At 46.1% G+C, this 23426-nt stretch overlaps 1 protein-coding gene across 2 annotated transcripts in view; it reads right to left on the bottom strand.

Annotated features, from left to right (window-relative positions):
• The window catches only part of SMC1 (structural maintenance of chromosomes 1), a 103059-nt gene that overhangs the window by 17660 nt on the left and 61973 nt on the right, over positions 1-23426 (bottom strand). For both annotated transcript variants that reach the window (XM_075896066.1, XM_037424988.2), the window contains exons 11-13: positions 13774-14154; positions 6221-6333; positions 2385-2732 (exon numbers count right to left, since the gene is read on the bottom strand). In XM_075896066.1, coding sequence (XP_075752181.1) covers positions 2385-2732; positions 6221-6333; positions 13774-14154 — 842 coding nt within the window. The remainder of the gene's footprint in view (positions 1-2384; positions 2733-6220; positions 6334-13773; positions 14155-23426) is intronic.

Below are 23426 nucleotides of genomic sequence, written 5' to 3'. Positions count from 1 at the left end.
TTTGTTAATTTAGCTAGTTTTATTTGTTTCGATGATACCAATTTCGGCTAATACGAATATTTTTCGTGACACCGTGAGATTCATATCATCGAGATTCCACTGTATTCGTAACACCCAAATTTTAGCCCAATGGGCATGGTAGAATTTCGCTGGGAATTTTCATGATTTCGTATCAGCTGGTTTCGCACCACTGAGATTCTACTGTACATTTAGATGAACGTCTTCTAAATTTGTTTACAATAAAATGCGGTGGGTTGGCAGGAAGCCTGGATCAGACTGGGCTGCATTTTAGTCAATGTGGCCAGATCATGCACAGAAATTTTGATTTCTGAAAGATTTTCCTGAGAATTGTACGAACGGAAGAACCGGTCGAAATCCCGGAGTCTCCCAGAAAATCCGATAGATTTGGAAGGTATGAAACAGCTGCTTAAATGGTACAACTATTTCTATATGATTGGTTTTGGGCTTGTATTCTGGCCGTCTTAGTAACTGGAACTCTTGTTAAATGGAACATTTTTTCTTGCTGTCTTCAGGTTTCATTTCATGGGAGTCTACTCTACTACATTCTTAGAATGGAACGAATCAACTCAGGACCTCTAACCAGTATGCATACTTTCACCTGCACCACTTACACGTTACGTGGCATAAGCATACATAATTTGGCTCATAACAAGATCACAGACCGTGCTCTTTTTAGGAGACCTAACACAAAGCAGTGTGACAAAGAGCTCTGTAGAGTAATTGGACATATAAACTTTACGTTAAAGCATTTATTTCTGCTCTACTTGATGAGCAGTCGAACCTCTTTATAAGAGACACTGATATAAGAGATAAGGAGCACCAGCATGCCTACGATAAAATATGGGTCGATAAAAAAATGCTTACGAGGTACCTTGCTTTTAAGAGACGTCTCATATAAAAGATAAGAATTGCTGCTCAGAGCATGCCTCCTATATAGGGATTTAGCTGTATAGTAAATTATTTTCGAACTTGATAAAATGAATATTTTGTCGAGTTTAAATACAGCCACATAGCAGTATGCGTCCTGTATACGTTGCTATAAGCACTGATTTGCATATAATGAGGTGCCTCACATTGCAGCACTGCTATGACAGTGACTGCATATCTTAAGTAAAAATAAAAAAAAAAGCTGAGATTACCACAAGTATAGTTAAGTTCATACAAAAATGCAGTAAAGTTAAAAAAAGCACCATACTTATTCCCCAGTTGTACAACAGATTTGTTAACAAGCCAAACATTTCTTTTTGCATGTCAGTACTGTGCCACCGATTGGTCAAGTTATGTTTCGAGACCAAGAAGCAAATATAAATTGCTGATAACTTGAAGCAATAAACAACTTCAGTGTTGACCGCAGAAAAACAAAGGTGACACATCGGCTCAGCTGCATCGGAAAGTCATTCGTGTTTGCCTTCTCCGCACCAGACAACACTCAACGGGGTAGAGCTTTCTCTTTTTTTAACTTGTTTTTCTACCCTTCCCACTGCCCCTCCTGTTTCTCAATTCTATTTCTGTATCTTTTTTTTACTGCCAAGCCACTACACTGTGATCCACTATAAAGGGCATCATCACCACTATCATCGTTATCGAATGTGGGTGATCCTGCAAGCCGGCACTTCGCTTCGCTCTGTCCGCTATGTCACAATTTATGTTGGAACCTCTGGGTGATGTTTTAAGAAACTATTCACACTTTGAGACAGTTTTCTTTCATCCTGTGAACTCAAGTGAGGCATGTGGGCCCAGGGAATGATGGGCAACAAGTGTTTCGCCCCACGTTGCATGACCGAGTACAAGTTGTGTACCGGAAAACTCTCACCGTTTTTTCACGCCGAAAAAAGAACACTTTCGGGGATGGAGGAATGCCATATTTTGCAAAGGTTATATGTTGCCGCCTACTGACCACCTCTGCAAAGGGCACTTCGGGGCAAATCTGGGGACCAAGACGTGGAGACTTTCTCTACAGTGGTAATGTCTCGATTTGCACATGCCGGAAAGTGTTTTTCTCAAAAGATGCAGTGCCTACTCTAGGCTTCCCAAGCTATCTGTTGTAAGAAAGATAGGAAAAAAAAAAAAAAAACACTGACCCACTGAGAGGCACAGCAACACTGTACCTTTATTGAAGCATCACAAAAATAGCCCTGAATGCAGTGATGCAGTTCTTGGTATAAATTTTGCGGGTGCACTTCATGACTGGTGGACCCCGTTAGTGCAGTGCCATCTACTAGAAAGTAGTGAACCAAAACAAAATTTTCCCACGTTCACTCACTGGATTGAGTCACCTCTTTTTCCTCGACACATTTTGTTCCCCTGTGTCAAAATACTGACACAAATCAACTGCAGTTGGTAAATATCACACATTCACTTACCTGTGCACAGCAAACAGCAAGGCAAGGGCAGCCACCGTCTTTTCACCACCAGACAGATTACTCATCGGTTGGAAACGTTTGCCAGGCGCCACGCAGTTGTAGTTGAGGCCCTCTAGGTATGGCTCCTCGGGGTTTTCAGGTCCGAGGAATGCTTGGGCACTGGCATTGTTCGTCAGCGCCTTGTAGATCTCGTCGATGCGGTTGGACACCTGGTCGAAGCAGGCGGTGAACTTGCGGTGGCGTTCACGCTTGACCTTCTCGAACGCCATCTTGGCCTTCTTGGCGCGCTTGCGTGCATTCTCAAACTCTGTGTCTGTCTCCTTCAGTCGTTCTTTCACACCGTCCAGCCTGCAAGCACAACTGGCATTTAATCGTGTGCTGGCAAAATTCACTGCCGCTATTATGACACCACAGCCAAATACTCGAAAGGGTGTCAATTTTATATAGCCACCCATTTGTATCTCATCAGCCTAAAATGCAGTTCGCAACGTAAAAAAGTTTAAATGTGACATTTTTGCTTTAATAAATGCACTCAAATTTTGAAACTTGTCACTCGTGGTCACACAATGTATAAGCTGTTGAAGGTGAAAAAATTGACACTGTGACACCTCGATAAAATTTGCAGCAGTCAGTGCTATTGAAAGGCAAATGCTTACATAACACAATTCAGAGACAGCAAGCATTTCAATGTCAAATTAGCAGGGTAATACAATAAAAACTCGTTAATCTGAACTTAGTTAATATGAACTGACACTGGTCATAGCACAGCCTTGTGTATTTCTAATGGAGGGAAACTCCCGTTAATGCGAACGCGTTGGTATACACAACAAATATTTCGAACTGGGAGCCGCTTGTTTTCATCACTCCTCGCAAAAGTCAGCCCAGAGTGAATTTATATGTGTTGCAAAACCAAATCAAAACAAACCAAGTTCACTACAGATGCAAAACAACGAAACAGGCACTATTCTTAGCAGATTTGAATTTGGAGCTTGCGGGCAAGTTGCAAACAACATTCATAAAATTGCGGCAGAAGGCAAGCAAATTGAAATTACTACCGTATAAACCGGACTATATATAGGTCGAGTGGGAATATAAGTCGATCCCCCAAGGTTACTAAACAAGAAAAAAAAGAAGGAAAACAACCCAAAATTGCCGACCGACATTTATCTGCGAATTGGGCGCACCGCACCTTGATCATCGGAGCTCCCCTCAACCACCATCGCAACTGTTCCTATTTGTCAGACGAAGCACCACTGTCTTCTGAAGACGAGAGTTTGTCGCTGGCCGCCTCCCACAGTGCGTTGTCTTCCGTGCCATACAGCGAGTTGCTGATGGAACATTTCTTAAAAGCATTTTCCACCATAAAATCTGGCAAGGAACGCCAGGCGGAAAGCACCCAGCCACAAACAGTTGCAAGCGGAGGCCCCTGTAGGCGGCCCGTCGGTGTCTTCGGGTTGTTGCCGGGCATCCACTTCTGGTACTCCAGCCGCACTGGGTCCTTGAATGGCTTGTTTAGCACAACACCGATCGGTTGGAGGGTGGACGTCATACCACCTGGCATCACGGCGAGGTCCGTTTTTCCATCGCCCACTGCGCGCTTCACAGCGTCGGTTAAGTGACAACTAAACGCATCTAACACCAGCAAGCTGCAAAGACACAGCAGTGCACCTGGCTGACAGTTCCAGACTACTCGTATTCATTCAAGCATCATGGCCGTCCATGTATGCCCTTTTTGTTGACGCAAACGACAACACCGGGCGAGAACACTTCCTTCAGCATTGTCTTACGTTTGAAAATGATGAAGGGGGGAAGCTTTCTACCATCTGCCATGCATGCCAGCATGACGGTGAAGCGCGAGTGCTCGTTGCCAGTTTACAGCAGCTTCATATCCTCGGCGCCACGCTGCATGATCATGGTCGATGAAGGCATGTCAAACCACACGGGGGTCTCATCGGCGTTGCCAATCTGCCCCATCATGTAGTTGTTCTGTTCCCGAAGCCGGTTTACGAAGCGCTGAAAGTTTATGAGCTTGTCCTCGAACTCCTCTGGCAACTTTTGACAGATAGACGTGCGCCGCCGAAGGGAAAATCCTTTGCGTCGCATAAATCGATGCACCCAAAAGTTTGGCGCACGAAACTTTTCTCTCGTGAGCCCAGCTTCTCGAGCAAGTTCCACGGCTTTCTTGCGAATAGTATCCACGGTCACTGGCAGCGAGCACGCATGAACTTCCCACACAAAGTTCCTTAGCGTATTCTTCAGCTGCGGATGAATCACACTTCACCCACGAAATGACATTTTCCAAGGATTGCACATCTGCAGCTTCCCTTTCTGCACCCTCCAACAGCGCACACTTTTTTCTGATACACGAAAGCGGCGCTGAGCAGCCATATTCCCATTCACTTCTGTGAAGTCAACAGCCTCTAGTTTAAACACAGCTGATTACTTACTGCCTTCTCGTACCGCTACCCGTATTCAGTGAATGAAAAAAGACCACTAAAAATGGAACACAATGTCAAGCGGAGCGAGAACTTAGAACAAATCAAAAGCAAATCATGAACAAAAAAAAAAAAACAGACAAGAGAGGAAAAAAACAACAACCTGCTATTGGATTTGGATGCGAATATGGCCGTGTCCAGGTTCTCATGCACATGCAAGCGACATGTTGCCAGGCAGCATTGCACTGTCGGCTAGACACCGCTATATAAGACGAGGGGCGACTTTAGCTCGTTGTTTTATTTAAAATGTCTCGACTTATGTTCCCGTTTAGAGGGTAATTTTAATTTTGGTTGCATTAACACTGCCCTGTAAATAAATATGTTTTGGAGCATAAATAGCATCATACACCTTTATTAACATTTAAATTCTTGTGTCCCAAAACCACGATGTGACCATGAGAGATGCCGTAGTGGAGGGCTCTGGAAAATTTCACCATCTGGTGTTCTTTCACATACACTGATATTGCGCAGCACACAGGCTTCAACCATCTTTTTTCCACCAAAATGCAACCACCGCGGCCCGGGATCAAGTCTGCGACCATTGGATCATCCCTTGAGCACTGTAGCCAATTATCCACCATGGCGGAAGCGCCGTGTACTCTGACATTAAGGCTCACTGCTTGCATGAATGCCTGTCGGTGCTTGTTTCTGCAGTATTTCAGACTAATCAATTCTTTCTGTTCGCTGTTAGAGCTCAACAAACTTAATTTAAGAAATCACCCGTCATAAACGTGTAGTAGCGCCTGATTCTTGATAATGAGTCCAGGGGTGGCCTTTTCGGGTTCTGTCAGCTTAGTGCGGTAGTAGAATGAAAAGCTGGGCTAGTTGAAATGCTAGCATATGATTGGTGCAATGATATGATGAAGACATAAAGAACACAGGGTGTACGCGACAAGTGCTCGTCGTGTACACTGCGTGTTTTTTACGTCTTCATTTTTATCATTTTTTCAATCATTGGCATTATGTCTATTCATTTTAATGCCCGCAGGCTAATTCCAACTTTGATTAATTCGAACAATTTTATAGCCCCTTTTGAGTTCAAATTAACAAACTTTCACTGTATCCAGATATACTTAGAAGATGTTTGAATGATGCAGCAGCTCATTAAGAAGGGATAACGACAGAACACAAATGTGACCAATAACATCTAAAGGATCTTGCTAAGCCTCTGCAACATAAGTAGAAAGACAGCACAATGACATAGGACTTAACGACCAAAAGACTGTGGCATGATTGGTTATCTGAAAAGCTTGCTTAGCCAGTACATTCTACATATGTTGTATACGTTGTCCCTACACCATGTGCTGTAACTTTTTTACATTCCACACAAACGTGACGTACTTTTCCATTGCCCTCATGTTAGGCGCCTGGATACGCTGCAGGTGACTCTGCATGTCTGTGATCTCCTTGTTGAGACGGTTCCCCTCCCGCTTGACCTCTTCCGGCGTGTCCAGCTGCAAAAACAATGCGCACGATCCACTGAGCGACTTCACAGACCAGCGTCACGTTGTTGTTTTTATAACAATAAGTTCAATATTTCAATGACCAACTTTGTCATCAAATTAAAACATATAATGAGAGTTTCTCCAAGCTTCATATTGGCTTAATGAAATCCCTCACAAGTGCGACAATATGTGATGTGGGTCAAACAACACTGATTGTATGCATCAGTGGAACTTTTAAGGCTCAACCTTTGGAAATTGAAAATCATGGTGCACAAATCACACTTTACCAGTGGCACCTGAAAAGCTGTCAGATAGCCACACAGCTTGAAGATAGCGTAAACTTTTAAGATACCTGCCCACCTTTTCTCTCAAAGGAACACTCCTTAAAGCCAGATTCATGGCGACACAGAAAAATGCCTCCACACAAAGTACAGAAACGTGTAGTACAAACACTTAGAACGTGCCAGATGATAAAACAAAAGAAAAAAAAAACAAATACAATAACAATAAAAAGGCAGTGCTAATGAACTAAACATGACCTGCAGCACAGAAGGAAGGCAAAAAGAATTGGCACTCGTGGGTGATAATCCATGCAAAGGGCTAGACACAATGACAGCACAGTACTTGTCTCCCTGTGTAATGGAGACATGACAGTAGTTCTCTTATATCTTCTAACAGCCAGCCACCTAAAAATGCTCTTGCTGTACAACACTCTCCAAAGTGCACACATCACACCGTACCGCTTCCAGTGTACAAGCAAGACGTGCAATGCGGCTTAGGCATGACAGGTTCAGGTTAGCTGTGCTTAGTTTCCATACAAGTGCCGTTTGTGGAGCTATGATGAAGAATGGCATGAATGCATACTCTGAATGCCTGCATGTTTCCATCTACTCAAACATGAACAGCGAGCTAGTGAAGAACTGGCAGTTTAGCAAATGTATCGGCCCATGAAACATGCGACATTATTGATGAAAGTGACATTTTTGAGCAACTGCAGGGGCAGTAAACTTGACACACTGGAGGATGTTCAAGACATATGAGGCAGCCACATCTGAAGACTGCGCAGCCTAAAGTTCCAATATCTGCACTCCATCTTCAACAAAGCTCACTTTATCTCCCGTCAAAATGCAGCGGCAGGAGCCAGGAATTTAACCCGGGTTCTCAAACTCGACTGCGTAATAGCTTAGCTGTCAGAATGGGCGAATATTTGAGTGCTTCGAATATTCTAAGGAATACTATAGAAATTGAAATGAACAAATAAACGTATGTCTGACCACACCGTGACTCCCTGAAAAAGTGGTCTCACTGCAGCATAGGCCTGCTATGCTGTGAAACACCTTTCCAGGAGAACCCACACTGCTGCAAAGATGCACTTTGAGCCTTAAGCCAACTGCAACGAAATTTGACTTGGGCAGAATAGGCTCGGAATGCGTAGTATACGCTGGGAAAGACAGTGAAAAAGCTTGCAATCGCATATTTCAATTGCAATTGGTGCTCTAATTGTCAGCTAGCAGACGACAAGGAGCTCTAGCGATGTGCCCAGGCAAATCGGACACACACGAAAATGACCTCGATTGCAGCTCACCACTGCTTGTGAGCAGAACTCCCAACAGCTGCAATCCGTTCCTTTTCTTTGTGGTGGCCCTCTATGAGCGGATAATTCAGAGGAGTCGACTATTTTGGATACAAAATGTGGCACTGTAGGCTGCTGGGACATATTTTATGGCTTGGACCAGCTTTCACGCCTTTCCGAAGAACGTGAAGCTCCAAAAGTTGCGGGCTATCGGAGTGAGGCAAAAGGAATGGAAGGTATCCAAAAGCATTGTGCTTTACACCGTGCACTTAGAAGATCACGAATATAAACATGACTGGTGTCTCTCTGCCCAAATACTGTCGAAACTGAAAATAATGTTAGATCCTGACGCTGTGTCTTCAATATTTAGCCACTGTAAACACAACAACAGGAAGCCTCGACCGGAGTATTGAGAAGCACTGGCAACGCCATGTATTTGTATTAGACAGCTTTAGTACAGTGTAAATTGCTTGCGTTAGCATGTTTGGCTTGCTAAATTATAGCATGATGCTATTCCAAAAACAAAACCAGTAAAATGATGCCCCGCAAAGTGGTATACTAGCTGCGCCATCTATAATCATGTAATCAAAGCTCAAAAGTTGATCAGCTCGCTTCTATTTAGGAGCAGTCAAAGCAGCGAAGTTCGTCAGAAATATAAGTGTGCTCGGTTCAAAATAAGCCCATAAGCGCAGTACTATAACAAAACGGATTGTGCCACGTTCGGTTTAATATAAATTTTTTCGATGCAGACAGACAAGTATTTGCAGAAATGTAGGGACACTTTTGGTAAACATGGGAGGTTGCAAACCAAGCATCGGTATTAAAAACAACACAGTCTTATCATACGTAGTTATCACCGAAGCGAGGATATCCGAAGCATAAGCGAGTAGCATCATTTATTGTGAACCAATACGTATGCCAAAACAGCAGGACAAGAAGGTAGGTGCAAAGCGGGCAGCTATTATTTAAGTACGCGCTTTAATGAGCTCTTGTGATCATGTATAGTTCACGGTACATGTTTACATTGTTTGCTTTTTCGTTATCATTTAAGGAGAATACTCTGGAGCATGGCCGCAAAGCGCATACTTTGGAGCGCAGAGCAGACGAGTTGCCTGAAGCGGTCGGTCTCTCGAGCTGCTGTCTACGTCACTTCCGGTCGGCTTTAACAGCATTGTTTTCCCTAGTTTCGGTATCAAAAGTTGCGTTGTTGGAGACTTCTTTTTTCTTAATTAGGTAACCGCTTGCATTTCGAAGATGAAATTTGGCAGGCAGCACTGTCTTCAGCTAGACTGCCTATAAGTTGGTTGTTATAGGTGCACGAAATTTCGTTGCAGTTAGCTTTTATATGCCCATCTCCACCTCAATTTTTTTTTCATTTAAAAGTGTGTTAAGAAGGCTTTTATCTGCTAAGACAAATGTTTTAAATGAAACATATTTTACTGCTTATAAACTCGGGCCCTTACTGTTCAAATCCCGCCACTAGAATTTGCTCCCACTTCACTAAAACCAACCAAAAAAAAGTGATGCTCACAGTGGCCTAGTTCAAATTTTAAAAACACTGAGCAGGTCGTAGGGTCAAGACAAAAACTGCAAAAAATTTTTGTACGATATGTTAAACACTCAGACCTCATTATAACAGTCACATCTACCATGAAAATAGTTTGCTATATCCAAAAATTCATTATACAGTCGAGTCTGCTTATAACCAACATGAGCCTGACGCGGCATCCGTTCGCTGTATCCTGAAGTTCGTAGTATATGAAACACAGTTTTTAAAAAAGTTGTGAGTGAAAACACAAACTTTTCTGCCTAAGAAAGCCCGTGATGCACGTGTTTCGAAGAGCAGAAGCGATAAGGGCAGTCTCGAGTTTATTTAAAACGGCAGGGTGCTCGTTCGCCGAGGCCCGTGGCATAAGCTGCATGAGGCACTGGCTCCAAAGTTTCGTCGTTCTCGCAATCCGATTCCACCAAATCACTCTCGCCACATCATTCACAATGCCCTAATCCGTGCCCAGTTCCGCAGTGTCGGCATCATCATCGGGCATAATTAAACCATCACAACAGATGTCCCAACTGCTGTGAAGGTCAAAGTAGACGACACGCTGCTACAAATCGCTGCCAGGGTGATCTTGTTCGGAAGCTTCAAGCTCGACATCGGGCACGACGTCGATGAAGTCGGCCTCGCGAAGCAGTTTCGTGCGCATGTAGCCGTCACCACCGTCCATGAAATTTTCACCATCTCCACAGCTGAAGGACCCCCGAAGCGGCAAGTTTGGTGCCAGATAGTCAACACCTATGAGCAAGCGCTCCGCAACGTGGCACCTAATGCACAGATTACGCTCAAGCCAAGCAATCACACCTTTGACGTTTCGTTGAGCGGCAGGAAAAAACGTGCAAGTTCTCCCGTCTGCCATACTGACCACACACGCACACCAAGAGCGAACAAGACGTGCACAAATGACACACATGCCAGAACGTGTGGAACAGCTCTGGGCCCGTTTCCAGTCCGAAAACAAAACTAACTCGAGCCAGCTTGGCTGGCATCGCAGAGCGGTGGAGATGGGCGAAGGGGTTGTGATCAAGAGAGGAGAGCAGGTTTGCGAGAGAAGGGAAAGGAGTTGCGATAGAGTGAAGAGAGGGCGACCTTAAAAACCAAAACACACGGGGAGGAGGCAGGTTGGGTAGCTTGCTTGAAAGGTCTGCGAAACTCACACGTAGAAAAACTTGGAAAGAGTGCCCTGTGCGCGTAGAAGTCAAAGCATGGCCGCCTGGATCGGTGCGTGCAGCGATGTTCAAAGAATTGCGGCCATGGTAAAAAAATCGTATTGTTGAGCCGGTGGGTTTGCGTGGCCTTACGAACTTCGACATTTCGCGATGCGCCCCGTGCGAATTAACAGCCGTTTTCGCGCTTCCGCACGCGTGCACAGGGCATGCCGATTTGAGTGCGAAGTGAGCGAGACCAAGTCCTAAACACGAAACGAATAGCAAATTATCAGGGTCGGTGGGATGGCGTACATGCGCGCACTAGACGCAGACGATCGCATACGGTCGGCGGCCAACGATAGTGGAAATGGTCTGGTTACTCCAGGCCAGCGACGCCGACGACAGTACCAGTGGTCAAAAACAGGGTAGATGGCCGACCGGCCTTCGAAAGATCGGTGGCATTGTGAAAACACGGGCCTCGTCTGGCGATGCGGGGTGCTCAGAGTAGCAGAGCGGGGGGACAAAGGATGGAGAGGTGGATAACAAAAAGCGGTCGGGGAGAGCGACAAGCAGAGGGGCGCAGAGGCCGGGTCAGCGTTTAACAATAAGAATGTATGAGCACCTCGCCGATGCCTGATCGGCGGTTGAAAGTGGTTTCCCGGGAAGTCGTCAGAGCGTCGACTCCGTTCGCTGTAACCGATCAGCAGCGCTCGGAGACGTTCGTTGTAAGTGCAGTTTTGTGCCATTGAACCAATGTATATTTTCACGGTCAGGCGGATATTGTTTGTTTGAAACGAAAGTTCGTTTTAAGTGGGGCCGTTATAGGTCGGTTCAACTGGAAACGATTAGTTGTAATATTTTATCTGTGGTAAAGCTATTGGTCACTTTCTTTGATATAACCAATAAGTTGTTATATCGAGGATTGAGTCTACATATGAACTATTTGATTTTAATTGATTAAATAAAATCACTATTTGTTTTAAATTCATTTTGAACCTCAACTTTACTATTCATCCATCCTCCCTCCTTAGCTGCTAGCTACCATGGCGTGCACTGACTTCCAAGATCAACACGACTTCCAAAATAAACGAGCTGAACCGTCTCGGAGGCAATGAACCAGGACACACTGTATTTATTTGAATCTAGGCCAATAGCTTTTTCAAAGTTTTTTGCATCGAACTCCAGGATCGATTTAGATTGGAGAATTTCGAAAAACACGCCATTTTTCATTGAGAAAAGTAGTGCACAACTAGCGCCACCTAGACGGTATTACAGTAGACTCCTCTTAAACGAAACCTGAAGGGACCAGAAAAATGTGTTTTCTTTAAGAGGAGTTTCGTTTACTGAGGGATAAACAGGGGTACAATATTCAAATATAAAACCAAACATATTAGTGGCAATAGTTCCATTTAAGCAGCAATTTCATTTAAGGGAGTTTCGTTTAATGGGAGTCTACTGTACAGCCATTAATAGCAAAGTCAACACCTGGCTTAAGTACACACGTGAGGCTGCCATTTTGATCTTTGTGGCAATTGTTGAGTCGAGCGAGCCGTTTGTCATTTTGATTCAAACTTCAAGTTGGCTGTGTGTGGTGTAGGCAATGACGCCAAACAGGCGGTGTCAATATAGTGCTGCTTATAAAAGGACAGTTGTCCCAGCCGCAGGGTCGTTAACCAACATTGCCGGGCGGGACTTGGGCGTGGACGAAAAAAATGTGTGTCACTGGAGAGGTTGCAGCGTGAGACGACAATCCATGAATTTTGATAGTGCGCTATTTTAAGAAGTGCGACATATGCAATGAGCTTGATGGCACCGAGGATTGCGCACTGTTTGAAGCCAGCGAGGACGACTCGGAATAAATGTGGCATCGGACTAGAAGCAGCGCGAAAAATACGACAACACAGAAACACACATAGCAGGACTAGCGGCTGTATGTTTCTCAAGTTATTTGCACCATGAACCAACTGCTTTGTTTCATCGTCATGTTCAATAAATGCTTTCTCTTTGTGAACGCTGTCCTCGCTGTTTTGTTCGGCCTACATTCGAGGAAAGTTTTTTTCCCCTGGGCTTCTGACTTTAGAGAATGGGTTTTAAACCGGGTTGGCCTAGATTCGAGTAAATACGGCATGTCATAGCTTTGTTGACTGTGCCAACTGAGAAGGCTTTGAGACTGGGGACTGCACACTACAAGCTTACCACACACCTCAAATGGTGGCCAATGTCTTCAAGTGCAGTAGAGCACTCCAGTAGTCACCAAATATTGCCACGCACATTTACAAGAAGCGGGGACCGGTACGTGCTAGTACCGGTTTCTTTATACGCTTTATTTTTCTTGCTTGTTATCCAGCATAGCCGTGCGCCAGCCTGAAGCCAGAATGTGTTGCGACGAAAGCATAAGACAGGTGAGTGCCGCATTCGGGCCCCCGAGAAAGTCTGGCGCCAGCCGTACGGCCACGCGGTCGTCTACTGTGTTTGAGTGATCTCTTTTTCTTACTGTTAGGGCACAAGCATGCGCAATCAATTCTCCTTAAGTTTATTAGCGACATTGTCTTCGTTTCATCCTTCTCGGCGCCGGCAACCTCACCGTCACCTACGTGACAATATCATGCTAAAGTGCAAGCAGAAATCAAACAATTTTTTTCGTTTGCCACTCTACTGTGGCTGCTGATTTAGATGGAATCTAAATAAGAACATGGATGTCTGCCACCAAGTACGAGTGCCTGAGAGATAAGATGAATAACAAGAAAAAAACAGAGCTTCGAGTATCATATTGTGACCATTTGCTTTCCCTAAATAAGCAGAGCTGGCCGGAAGGCACCTGAGCTTTTGAGTTACACTTTTATGAGTCGCAGCAACTGCTTTAGCAGCTGAATAGCTCAAGCTTTTGCAACAGGAATTGCTTTTCAAGAAGTTAAAAAATAAAAGAGAAACAATTATGAATTTTTTTTCCGTAAATAAAGATGAAAGTTCAACAGGTGCCCCCACTCCTTTGGTGATATCTAGTCCCTTTGATTCAAGCTTTTACAATTTTAACTTGACAACCATGCAAATGAAATTCGAATTAACAGGCTTAGGATATTCCTAACACGAAAGACGTTCAGGAGACTAAAGTTCAACACTTTACACTCTTATTACCACGTAAAAAAACTTTCAACACACCCAGGCACACCTACCTCGGTCAGTTCGTCTGGCAGAACGGAGTAGTCTACCTCAATCTGGCCTTCCCTCTCGTACACCTTGGTGATGCTGGCCTGGGAAGCGGCCACTTCATCGCTTCCTGCTCCGTCATCCGCCTGGGCCGTGGCGTCAAGGTCCTCGAGGTTGCCACGCACCAGGCGCAGGGGGATCTGCTCCAGTTTGCACGCCTGGAAGACACTGTGGCGGTCCTGGCGCCGTTGCTCTTGGCGTGCCTCTAGGGCCGTCAGTGCCTTTTGCACGCTCGCAATTTCCTTCTGCACGGCCGTCAGCCGCTTGCGAATTTCGCCCATGCTCTCCTCGGCGGCGTCTAGCTCCTGTTTCTTGCTGATCTTGTTGCTCTTGAGTTTCTCCAGAGCCTGCACGGAGTTGTGGTAGCAGTCACCCAATAAACATCACTGTAGTCATGAAAGACAATATTTGGGTCAGAAAGACTAAGCTCAGAGAAAATTAGCAATTTATCCTAACACAAACACAGTGCTCACAAGCTGAAACTGTAAAAATCACTAACGAAAATGTGAACAAAAGCAAGTACTTCTTTATGGTCACCATGAGGCAGACGGAGAACATTGTCTTAGGTGTGTTCCATATTCTGCACTACAAAAGTGCCTTAAGGCCAACTTCGGCCGTTTTTTGAGGTCAATGGATCTCAAAATTCACTGGGTTCGTTCATCTGCACGTTTGCGCCATTCATGCTGTATAGCAGGCTTGAGAGTTTCGCAAATTCTTTCGAAATGAATTTTATAGCTTGCCTCAAAACACTGACCTCGCTTGCCAGAATTAATGGCAACATTGTGTGTGTAACTGAGTTTTGTCTGGCGGAAGTGACAAATCTGATGTGCCACTACAGCGTGTGCTTGTCTGCTATAAATTGCGTGGGTTTGGCCGGCGCTTCATTGGTTGAGTGTACGATTTCCTTTTCCGTGTTGGTGGGCGTGCGATAGGTGGCAAGTGGTGTTGCGTTGTGAGCCACACACGATTAACCATATATTCACTATAACAGCGTAAGCGTTTTAGCCAATCACCGACGGCGACGTGGACAGGTTGTGCCATCTGGCAGGCGTTATGAGCCATCAGGCAGGTTCGGGAAAATGATTACGTCACACGTAGAAGCGCACTCGGTTGGGTTTCGGTGTTGCATTTTTTTGGTAATCAAAAATTATCTCCACATTTGTGGAGCATTTCAGCTATTGGGCGCCTGACAAGAGTGTCTCAGGAACATAAAGTGCCATTATCCTGGCATGGTAAAAAAAATTGCCAGAGTTGGCCTTTAAGGGGTGACACAGCTTTCGTATGAAGAAAAATGGCAAAAAAATATTTTTTTTATTATCAAGTTTTCAGTTTCTGGAACCCTTTTTTTTTTATTTCAAAATATCTACACTGAAAACCGGCCAGAAGTGCTTGGAAAAATGTCTCGCCCTCCTAGGTAGCAAAAATTATTCTGAAAATCACGAGAAAACAGCAATTTTCACCGTAACAAGTTATAGCTTCGTGGTGGTGCAACTGGGAGCCAGCTTCTTGGGCTCATCGGAAGGAGCATTTCTCCATGTTCAAATTCCCCACTTCAGCTCGCTCCTCCATTCATAAAGAAGCGTGCAAAAAGCAAACACATGAGAGACAATATGACACCTTTGATTGGCCGCATTCACCACGTTGCCCCGGCTCCCATCGCCATTTTCTGATGCTCGCTCTGGGAGATCGTCTGCTGTTTGTGCGTTGCGAACATGGCTGTTGATGTCGCGCAGACAACCGGGTGGTGCGACATCAGAGTTGATCTTTACCCTAACTCCGCTGACGACGAGACGAACCTCGTACTTTGCAGGCAAGAACAACACACTAGTACCATCGTGACAATGCGCTTCTTCGCAAGTAACGAAGCACATCGCTCGCTGGCTCCTTGAAACCACGGATGTGCATTTTAAGCACTAGTAACAGACCCCACAGTCAAGCTCATCAGACCCCCCCCCCCCCCCCCCCCCGCCAAGGATTGATCGGAACGGCGGCTAGAACTCGAAAATGCAATACCAAGTGCAGTGCGTGCCGATTTTTGGTCATTTAGGCTTAACCTTTCGCACATCATCATCGAATGCCGCTGCCAAGTACATCACGCACCAGCTGCACTGTCTCCGCAGCCGCGCACTTCACGGTCATATGGAGTGCTGTCAATAAACTCTAAAGATGTGATTTAGACATGCTTGGAGTTGTGCTTGGTATCACCAAGAGCGTCTATGAACGTTCTGAAACAATGAAAGCCGCGTACATTAGCGCTTCTGCAACTGGCTGTACGATGATGCGTTTCACTGCTAGAGTCACAAAAGAACATGAATAAAGCAGGGGAACGAATTTTTAACTGCCCGACTTGTGCCATTAAATAAACTGCTAAAAAATTCCTGTGCCACCAGTTTCCTGCCCATAATTGCTCGTTACTTGAGAAGAAGGCATAGGATGCCATGGTTGGCGCTATTTGCTGATGCAATAAACCTCTCTCTATAAAAGAATGTTCAGTTATTATTTGTAATCAAGAAGTACTTAATTATGCTCATTACAGCTTGAACACAAGAAAGGTGTGTAATCGTTTCAGTATATGGCCTTATTCAAATGCAATCTTTTCTGTCATGCTTATCACACCACTCCTTCATACATAAGACTTTGGTTTGAAATCTATACTTATTCTTTGTAGATAAAAAAAAAGAGGTTATGAAAAAAATGGCAATGAGGACACACTGGGGAGAGGCCACATGTCCGAGAAGTTAATATCACCAGACAAACCAAAGGTGACAGTTTTTAGGTGTTCTAGAGACGTAAAGAGAAGATGAAACTGTAAATGCAGTTTTCTCAATACTGTCTTTTGCCATTTTGCTCAGCTCGTGGAGCAGATATCTTGGCAATCACTTCAGAGATTTTAATTTCATTTGTTTTGTAAAGCTTCTTGAACTGTGCTTCAGGGAGCTGCAATCTTAATTTTTTTATTTTACTCCTTCAAGACTTTTTCGCAGGACTTCTTGTTTGTAGAACAAGTGTGCTCATTGCAGTGTCGCTGGGAAAAAATGTTAACTACATTATAGACTGCTTATAACGCAAGTCGCAGGAGTAGGGAATACCAGCATTATAATCAGCACCGCACTATAACCAAAGCAACCTTTTTCAAGGGCTGTAGCTTCCCAAAATGTGTTGAGCATGCAGCCTCGCATGTCCGAAAATTGCAGCATGCGATGCGTGGTGCTTACAACCATTCAAATTTCCAAAGATTAAAAAAAAAAGAGCTTCCAAGGAACCGCATTGCCAACAAAATGAACACGAAATGGGGGGTCTAACAAAATAAAGCAACATCGCAGAAATTTGCCAACTATTTCTCAGACCGCCTCGATTATACGCATTACACGGCAACTATATGTCGAATCACATCTGAAATCTCACGTGCTGAAAGACACCAATTGTGTGATTTCTCGGGCATGTGCCCGATTTCAAAACATCGTAAACATCGAATTGCGAACCACCATTCAGTGCTACACCGCCACCCTCGTTTTCATTAACGATATCTATCCCTTTTCTTTGAGTGCAGCCATTGCGAGAAGTTTTGTTGATTCTGTACCAGACCGCAACTTGGCACGCAACAGCTACCGAAATGCAACCAACGCTGATTGAGCCTAGCCTGCAATTTAGTATGCTGTCACGTGAAGTTTGTCCAAAACTTGAAGATTGGGTGTCGAAAAGATCGCACTTAGGCACTGAAGCAAGAACAGCGTGCGTGATTCGAAGTTTGCGTCTGCTGTTGGGAGATAAACATTGAAAAGCCACGAAGCTTATGGGAGGCTGCGAGGTGGCAGCAAAGGCTCCTGTGATAGAACCGTAAAAGCTTTCAAATTCATGGACCAGGTAGCTAATGCGATACCTGTAACAAGCTCGATAAAGACGCTAGACAGGAAAAAAGGAAGAAATTGCACGTATCATGCAAAGCCACGCGCAGATGGGAGCAAGCGGCCGGAGCCACGCCAGCCACGCTAGTACAATGCAGTCGCGTCGGCGCTGGTGCAAAGGCTTCCTGGTCAACCGCCCTCAGCGAGCACACACAGCATGCCGCAGTTTTTTTTACAGACGATAGTCTTTCTTGGGGACCTTCGACAAAAAAATTTTGGTCTGTCTGTCTGTACATTTGTCTGTTTGTCCGCCCTAACGATACCTCAAACGGCATTAAACGGCCAACCCTATCCGCACAGCCCACCAATATTGCTCAAGGTTTAGCTCTCATAGCTGTGCGATTGTCAACTAAAAAGCAAATATTGCACATATCTGAGGCGCCATAATAACACGTCTATGTTTTGTATATCTGACTTTATATCAGAAGAGGCACACACAGGTAACTCTAAAGACTGTAGCATTTATCGGGCTGCGCTGGCAGTGCAACACGATGCTCAAGAAGGGGTTTCCAAAGTTTTGCTACGACGACACGGTGGTGGCACCTGCCCGTCGCTTTGCGTTCTACACCTTATCACCTCAGAGACTGGCGCGCATCTTTCTCCGCGGTCGCGCACGCCTTCGTTTTCGAAGATAACTGCCAGATGGCACTTGTGTCTAATGTGCCTAGATGCGCTCGTTCGCCTCCGCTACACGCTCGAGGCACTCTAACGCAGTGCCTTCAGAATACCATTCACCGATTTTTCTTGCACAGAACATCAAATGAACGTTTTGTTCACTCTCTCCAGACGCAAGACTCTCGTCTTTCAACGACATTTAGAGTGTAACATGTAGATTCAGGCCAATTTTTTTCTTTTCTTTTCTCCTCTGCCCCGATCCTATGTTTGCTTACTCCGCTTCTCCTCCCCCTTGTAACGACTTTGTTGCTTGCACCCAGCACGCCTCCTTTCAGACGCACATTGGCTACCCCGTTTTGTCGTTATTTTCTGGCCACCACATTATAACCGATCTTTCATCTAGGGGGACTACACAATAAGCAGTATGCGTATACACGAGATTCTATGGAAGGGTAAATGGGAGTGGAAAACGACTGCATTTTAACTGGTCCTGCACTATAATAAGCTGTTATGTCACAAGTGGTCAGCACTGTACAAGTTTTAGAGTTGCAAAAAAGTTATTTTGAAAGGCAGACACCTTCAGCATACATTTGGCTGTGCGCACAGAAATTACAGTTAAAACCTGCTCTTATAACGAACCTCCATAAAATGAATTCCTTAATATAATGAGGTATTTTTATTTCCCGCCGTTGCTCCATAGAAGCACATGTATTTTGCCACCTCTATGTAACAAAGTAACAGCGAAAGACAACCTTGACATAACTAATTTTCACCGCGGACAATCCAGGAATTTCCCTCCACATTTTGCCATTTTGGTATGAGCATGCATCTTCCGTGGCTGCCCTGTCGCCGACAAAGCGCGAAGCAGCGGCGGCGCGCGTGGGTGAGCGCGCGGTGGGCAGGCGTGCCTGCACACTACGAGCCCGCGTTGCCGTGAACCTCGCTGACGTAGGTGTCCTCCCCCCGTCCCCCTTTCCCTCAAAAAAGACTTTGGCGCTTTGGCAGTGCCACGCTTTCAGTTAGCGTGACATATGTGGGGCCGCGCTGCATATGGCCGCGCTGCTTTACCGAATAGTTTTCCGCAGTATCTGTGTCCTTGTTCACGCTTCGTTTTCGACGCTATGCGCGCGTGCATAGTTTCAGTGAGCGCGCATGGTGTGGCTCCGGAGAACGTTCCACCTTACCTTTTCTTTATTGCAATAACAATTACATAGAGAGTCTCGGCTGTTGTTTCGCCGTCGCCGCCGTGATTCACCATATATGCATACATACCTACACGCACACGCGCGCGCACACACACACACACACACACACACACACACACACACACATATATATACACATACAGTTGAGCCCGCTTATGACGAACCTAAGACTGACACGAGATCCGTTCGCTGTATCCCGAAGTTCGTAGTAAATGAAACACAGGTTTTAAAAAAGTTGCGAGTGAAAACACAAACCTTTTTGTCCAAAAAGTCTGTGATGCACTTGTTTCAAAAAAGTAGAAGCGATAAGGGCGGTCTCGTTCGATAAGGGTGCTCGTTCGCCGAGGCCAAGAGCATAAGCTGCATGAGACACTGGCTACAAAGCATCGTCGCTCTCGCAATCCGATTCCTCCAAATCGCCCTCACCACGTACTTTATTCACAATGCCCTAATCCATGCACGGTTCCGCAGTGTCGGCATCATCATCGGCCGTAATTAAACCATTGCAACAGATGTCCCACCCGCTCTCCCAGGTCGCAGTTGACGACACGCAGCCACAAATCGCTGCCGGAGTGATGCTGTTCGGAAGCTTCAGCCACGACATCGGGCCTGACGTCGACAAAGTCGGCCTCGCGAAAATAGTTTCGCGTGCATGTAGCCGTCACCACCGCCCACGAAATGTTCACTATCTCCAAACTTGAATACCTGAAACCCCGAAACGGCAAGTGCTCCGCCAAGAGGTCAACAGCTAAAACAAGTGCTCAGCAACGCGGCACCTAACGCGCGGATTACGCTCAAGCAAAGTCGTCACACTTTCAACGTCTAGTTGAGCAGCAGAAAAAAGCGTGCAAGTCCTCCTGTCTGCCATCCTGACCACACACGCACACCAAAACCAAGCAAGACGCGCAGACGCGACATGATTGCTAGAACGCGTGGAACAGCTGTGGGCCCTTTTCTAGTCGGAAAACGACACTGATTCGAGCCAGCGTAGCTTGCTTGAAAGGTTTGCGTAACGCGCAACTCGAATGTAGAAAAACTTCGAACAGTTTTTGAACTTGAAACTCGCGCTGGGTGGTTCACGTGGCCTCACCAATTTCGATATTTCGCGATTTGTTCAGTGCAAATGAACAGCCCTTTCGCGCTTCCGCACACAAGCGGAGGGCATACTGAGCCGAGTGCAAAGTGAGCGAGAACGCCGCCACAGGCTTAACGTGCTGCGAGCTCGCTGTCCGTAATAAAAGATCAGAAACGGGTGTCGTCACTTTCCGCAGTCTGCGGCACAAAAGTTCACTTAAAATGAAAACGGCAGCTCCTGTGTTGACAAGAGCGTTCGTCGCAACGCCATCAATAATAATCGCGATCTCGTTCGGAGGCGAAAGATGAGGCCTTGAAATTTTTGACGAGGGCGCAGTTCGTGCCTCAGGAACTGCGGCTCTTAGTTTTCCTCTTGCGTGGGGTTGGTACAGCGGAGCACAGGAGAAATGAAGCGGCGCCGGGGAGGAGGAGATCTACGTGAGGGGGAACTGGCACAGCGCGAATAAGCGCCCGATGAGTCGACGGAAACAGGGTATGCTGGCTGCTATGGCATGTAGTCGAGGTTGGGGATGTAATCATTGGCATAAACACTGCGCTGACGACGACAGTGACGCGCAACATGGCCAGGAATGCCGCAGGCGTAGCAGATGGGCCTGTTGTCTGGGGTGCGTCAAGAATTGTGAGGTGGTCCGGGAGACGAGAGGGGTTGCGTGAGAACCGAGCGTATTGGGTGAATAGGGCGTGGTGGCGAGTAGAAGTTGGTGACTGGGGCGGATGGTGTTGGCGACGGTCGAGCATAGGAACGGGTAACGGCCTCAGCATAAGTGAGAGGCGCTGCAGGCTGTGTTGGTGGTACAGGAGGTGGAACCGCCTCAGCAACTTGAGCTTGAATGACACGACGGAGTGAGTGATCCAGTGCTGTGGGACTCTCGGTGACAGACGTGACAATAGAGAGCTGACAAGCCACTTCCTTACGGATGTATTGCTTAATTTGCGGCAGTAAGGTGGAATATTCAGCGCCAGTGCTCTTCGCTTCCAAAGATGAGAGTTCCACTGTGGGAATTACGGCCCGACGGGTAGAAAGGCGCTCTCTTTGCACAGCTCGTCAAAGCTTTGGCACAGTTCAATGACTTGCGCTACTGTCTGAGGGCACTTGGCTACCAGCATATGAAATGCATCGTCATCTATGCCTTTCAGTGATAATGATGATATGTGGGGTTTAACGTCCCAAAACCACCATATGATTATGAGAGACGCCGTAGTGGAGGGCTCCGGGAATTTCGACCACCTGGGGTTCTTTAACGTGCACCCAAATCTGAGCACATGGGCCTACAACATTTCTGCCTCCATCGGAAATGCTCTATGCCTTTCAGTATGTGCCTTATTTTGTCAGACTCCGCCACAGATGCATTCACCCACTTACACAGATTGATGACGTGCTCAATATAACTCGTAAACGTCTCACTGTTCCTTTGGGCTCTGGTACAGAGGCGATGTTCGGCGCGAAGCTTGGGCAATCCAGGCCGACCGAAGAACGAAGCGATGATTTGTTTGAATGCCAACCAGGTAGTGAACTTGGCTTCATGGTTGTAGTACCATAGCTTCGCCACATCGGTCAGATAGAAGCCGACGCGCGTCAACTTAGCAGGGTCATCCCATTTGTTGGGACCGCTAGCACGCTCAAACTCTACCAGCCAGTCTTCGACGTCAAGTTCGTTGCTGCCGCTGAACATCGGAGGGTCATGTCGACGAAGCGTCCCAGCACACACGACCGTAGGTGGTGCTTGGGAAGGAGCGCCGTCCTCGGCCATTCCAGGGGCAGATGGTATGGATGCGGAGCTCCAAGACGAAAAGGGGAACGACCCAGCAGCGCTCCACCAAATGTAACAAGCGTGTTCTTCGGAGGAGTTTTAGCAAGAAACTCGCCAGGCAGGAGGCCGAGAGCGCGACACACGAACTTCGTCATCTTTTTTCTCCCTGGCACAGAGCTAGCGCCGATGTGCACCAGTACAATATATATATATATATATATATATATATATATATATATATATGAAAACTCAAGAACCAAGAAAGGAAAGGAAAAACCGCCCGCGCTCTCCCACGAGTACTTTGCCCCGCGTACAGGTGAGGGGGGGGGGGGGTAGATGCTTGCAGACGCGCGCTCATCCTTCATTGGGGAGAATCGCGCGCCTTGGATGACCGAACAATTGCGTTTAGTTGCTGGGCGCACAAAGATCACTTTGCTCCCTGGACAGGCGCCGTTTGCAAAAAAAGTGCACTTTTCAAACCACGGCCGGGCTGCACTGCACCTGAGCGCACGCAGGTGCAGTATAGCCCGGCCGCGTTCAAACACAGCGAAGAAACAACTGGGGCACTTGTTAGTTCGCATTCATATCTGTACCTGTGATTCCGTTTCGTGTCTCGTTTCTTTGTTTGTTTAAACTGTGTGTTAAGTGCCGAGCGGTGAACGTTAGTTTGCTTCGCCTTTGTGGCAAAACAGTGACTTTTCTTAATTTCAGACAACCGCGTCGTCACCACCGAGGAAATGCCAGATTAGGCGCTGATGGAAACTCTCTGAGACTACGGTGACAACAGATTTTCGGAGGCCGACTCGTCACGTGCTTTCGTCTTCCACCGCGATGAGAGTTGGCAGGCTCGTAGCTTTGGCGATTAGCCAATTAGTTTTGGCCAGAACAGGACGGCTCATTCAATGCAATGCAATGAACGCGATAGCAAGAAATTGAAATGTTATAAGAAGTAAGGCTGGCAGCCAACTCTTTTGGATCCGATACAGTGAAACTCTAACAAAATGCTGGTGTGAGCAAATGCGGCTGCTCTAGGGAGAAGTGCTCTTTT

Source organism: Rhipicephalus microplus, chromosome 5 (genome assembly GCF_043290135.1).
Source record: "Rhipicephalus microplus isolate Deutch F79 chromosome 5, USDA_Rmic, whole genome shotgun sequence".
NCBI lineage: Eukaryota > Metazoa > Arthropoda > Arachnida > Ixodida > Ixodidae > Rhipicephalus > Rhipicephalus microplus.
The sequence above is the reverse complement of the archived record's forward strand: the minus strand, read 5'-3'. Positions and strand labels throughout refer to the sequence as shown.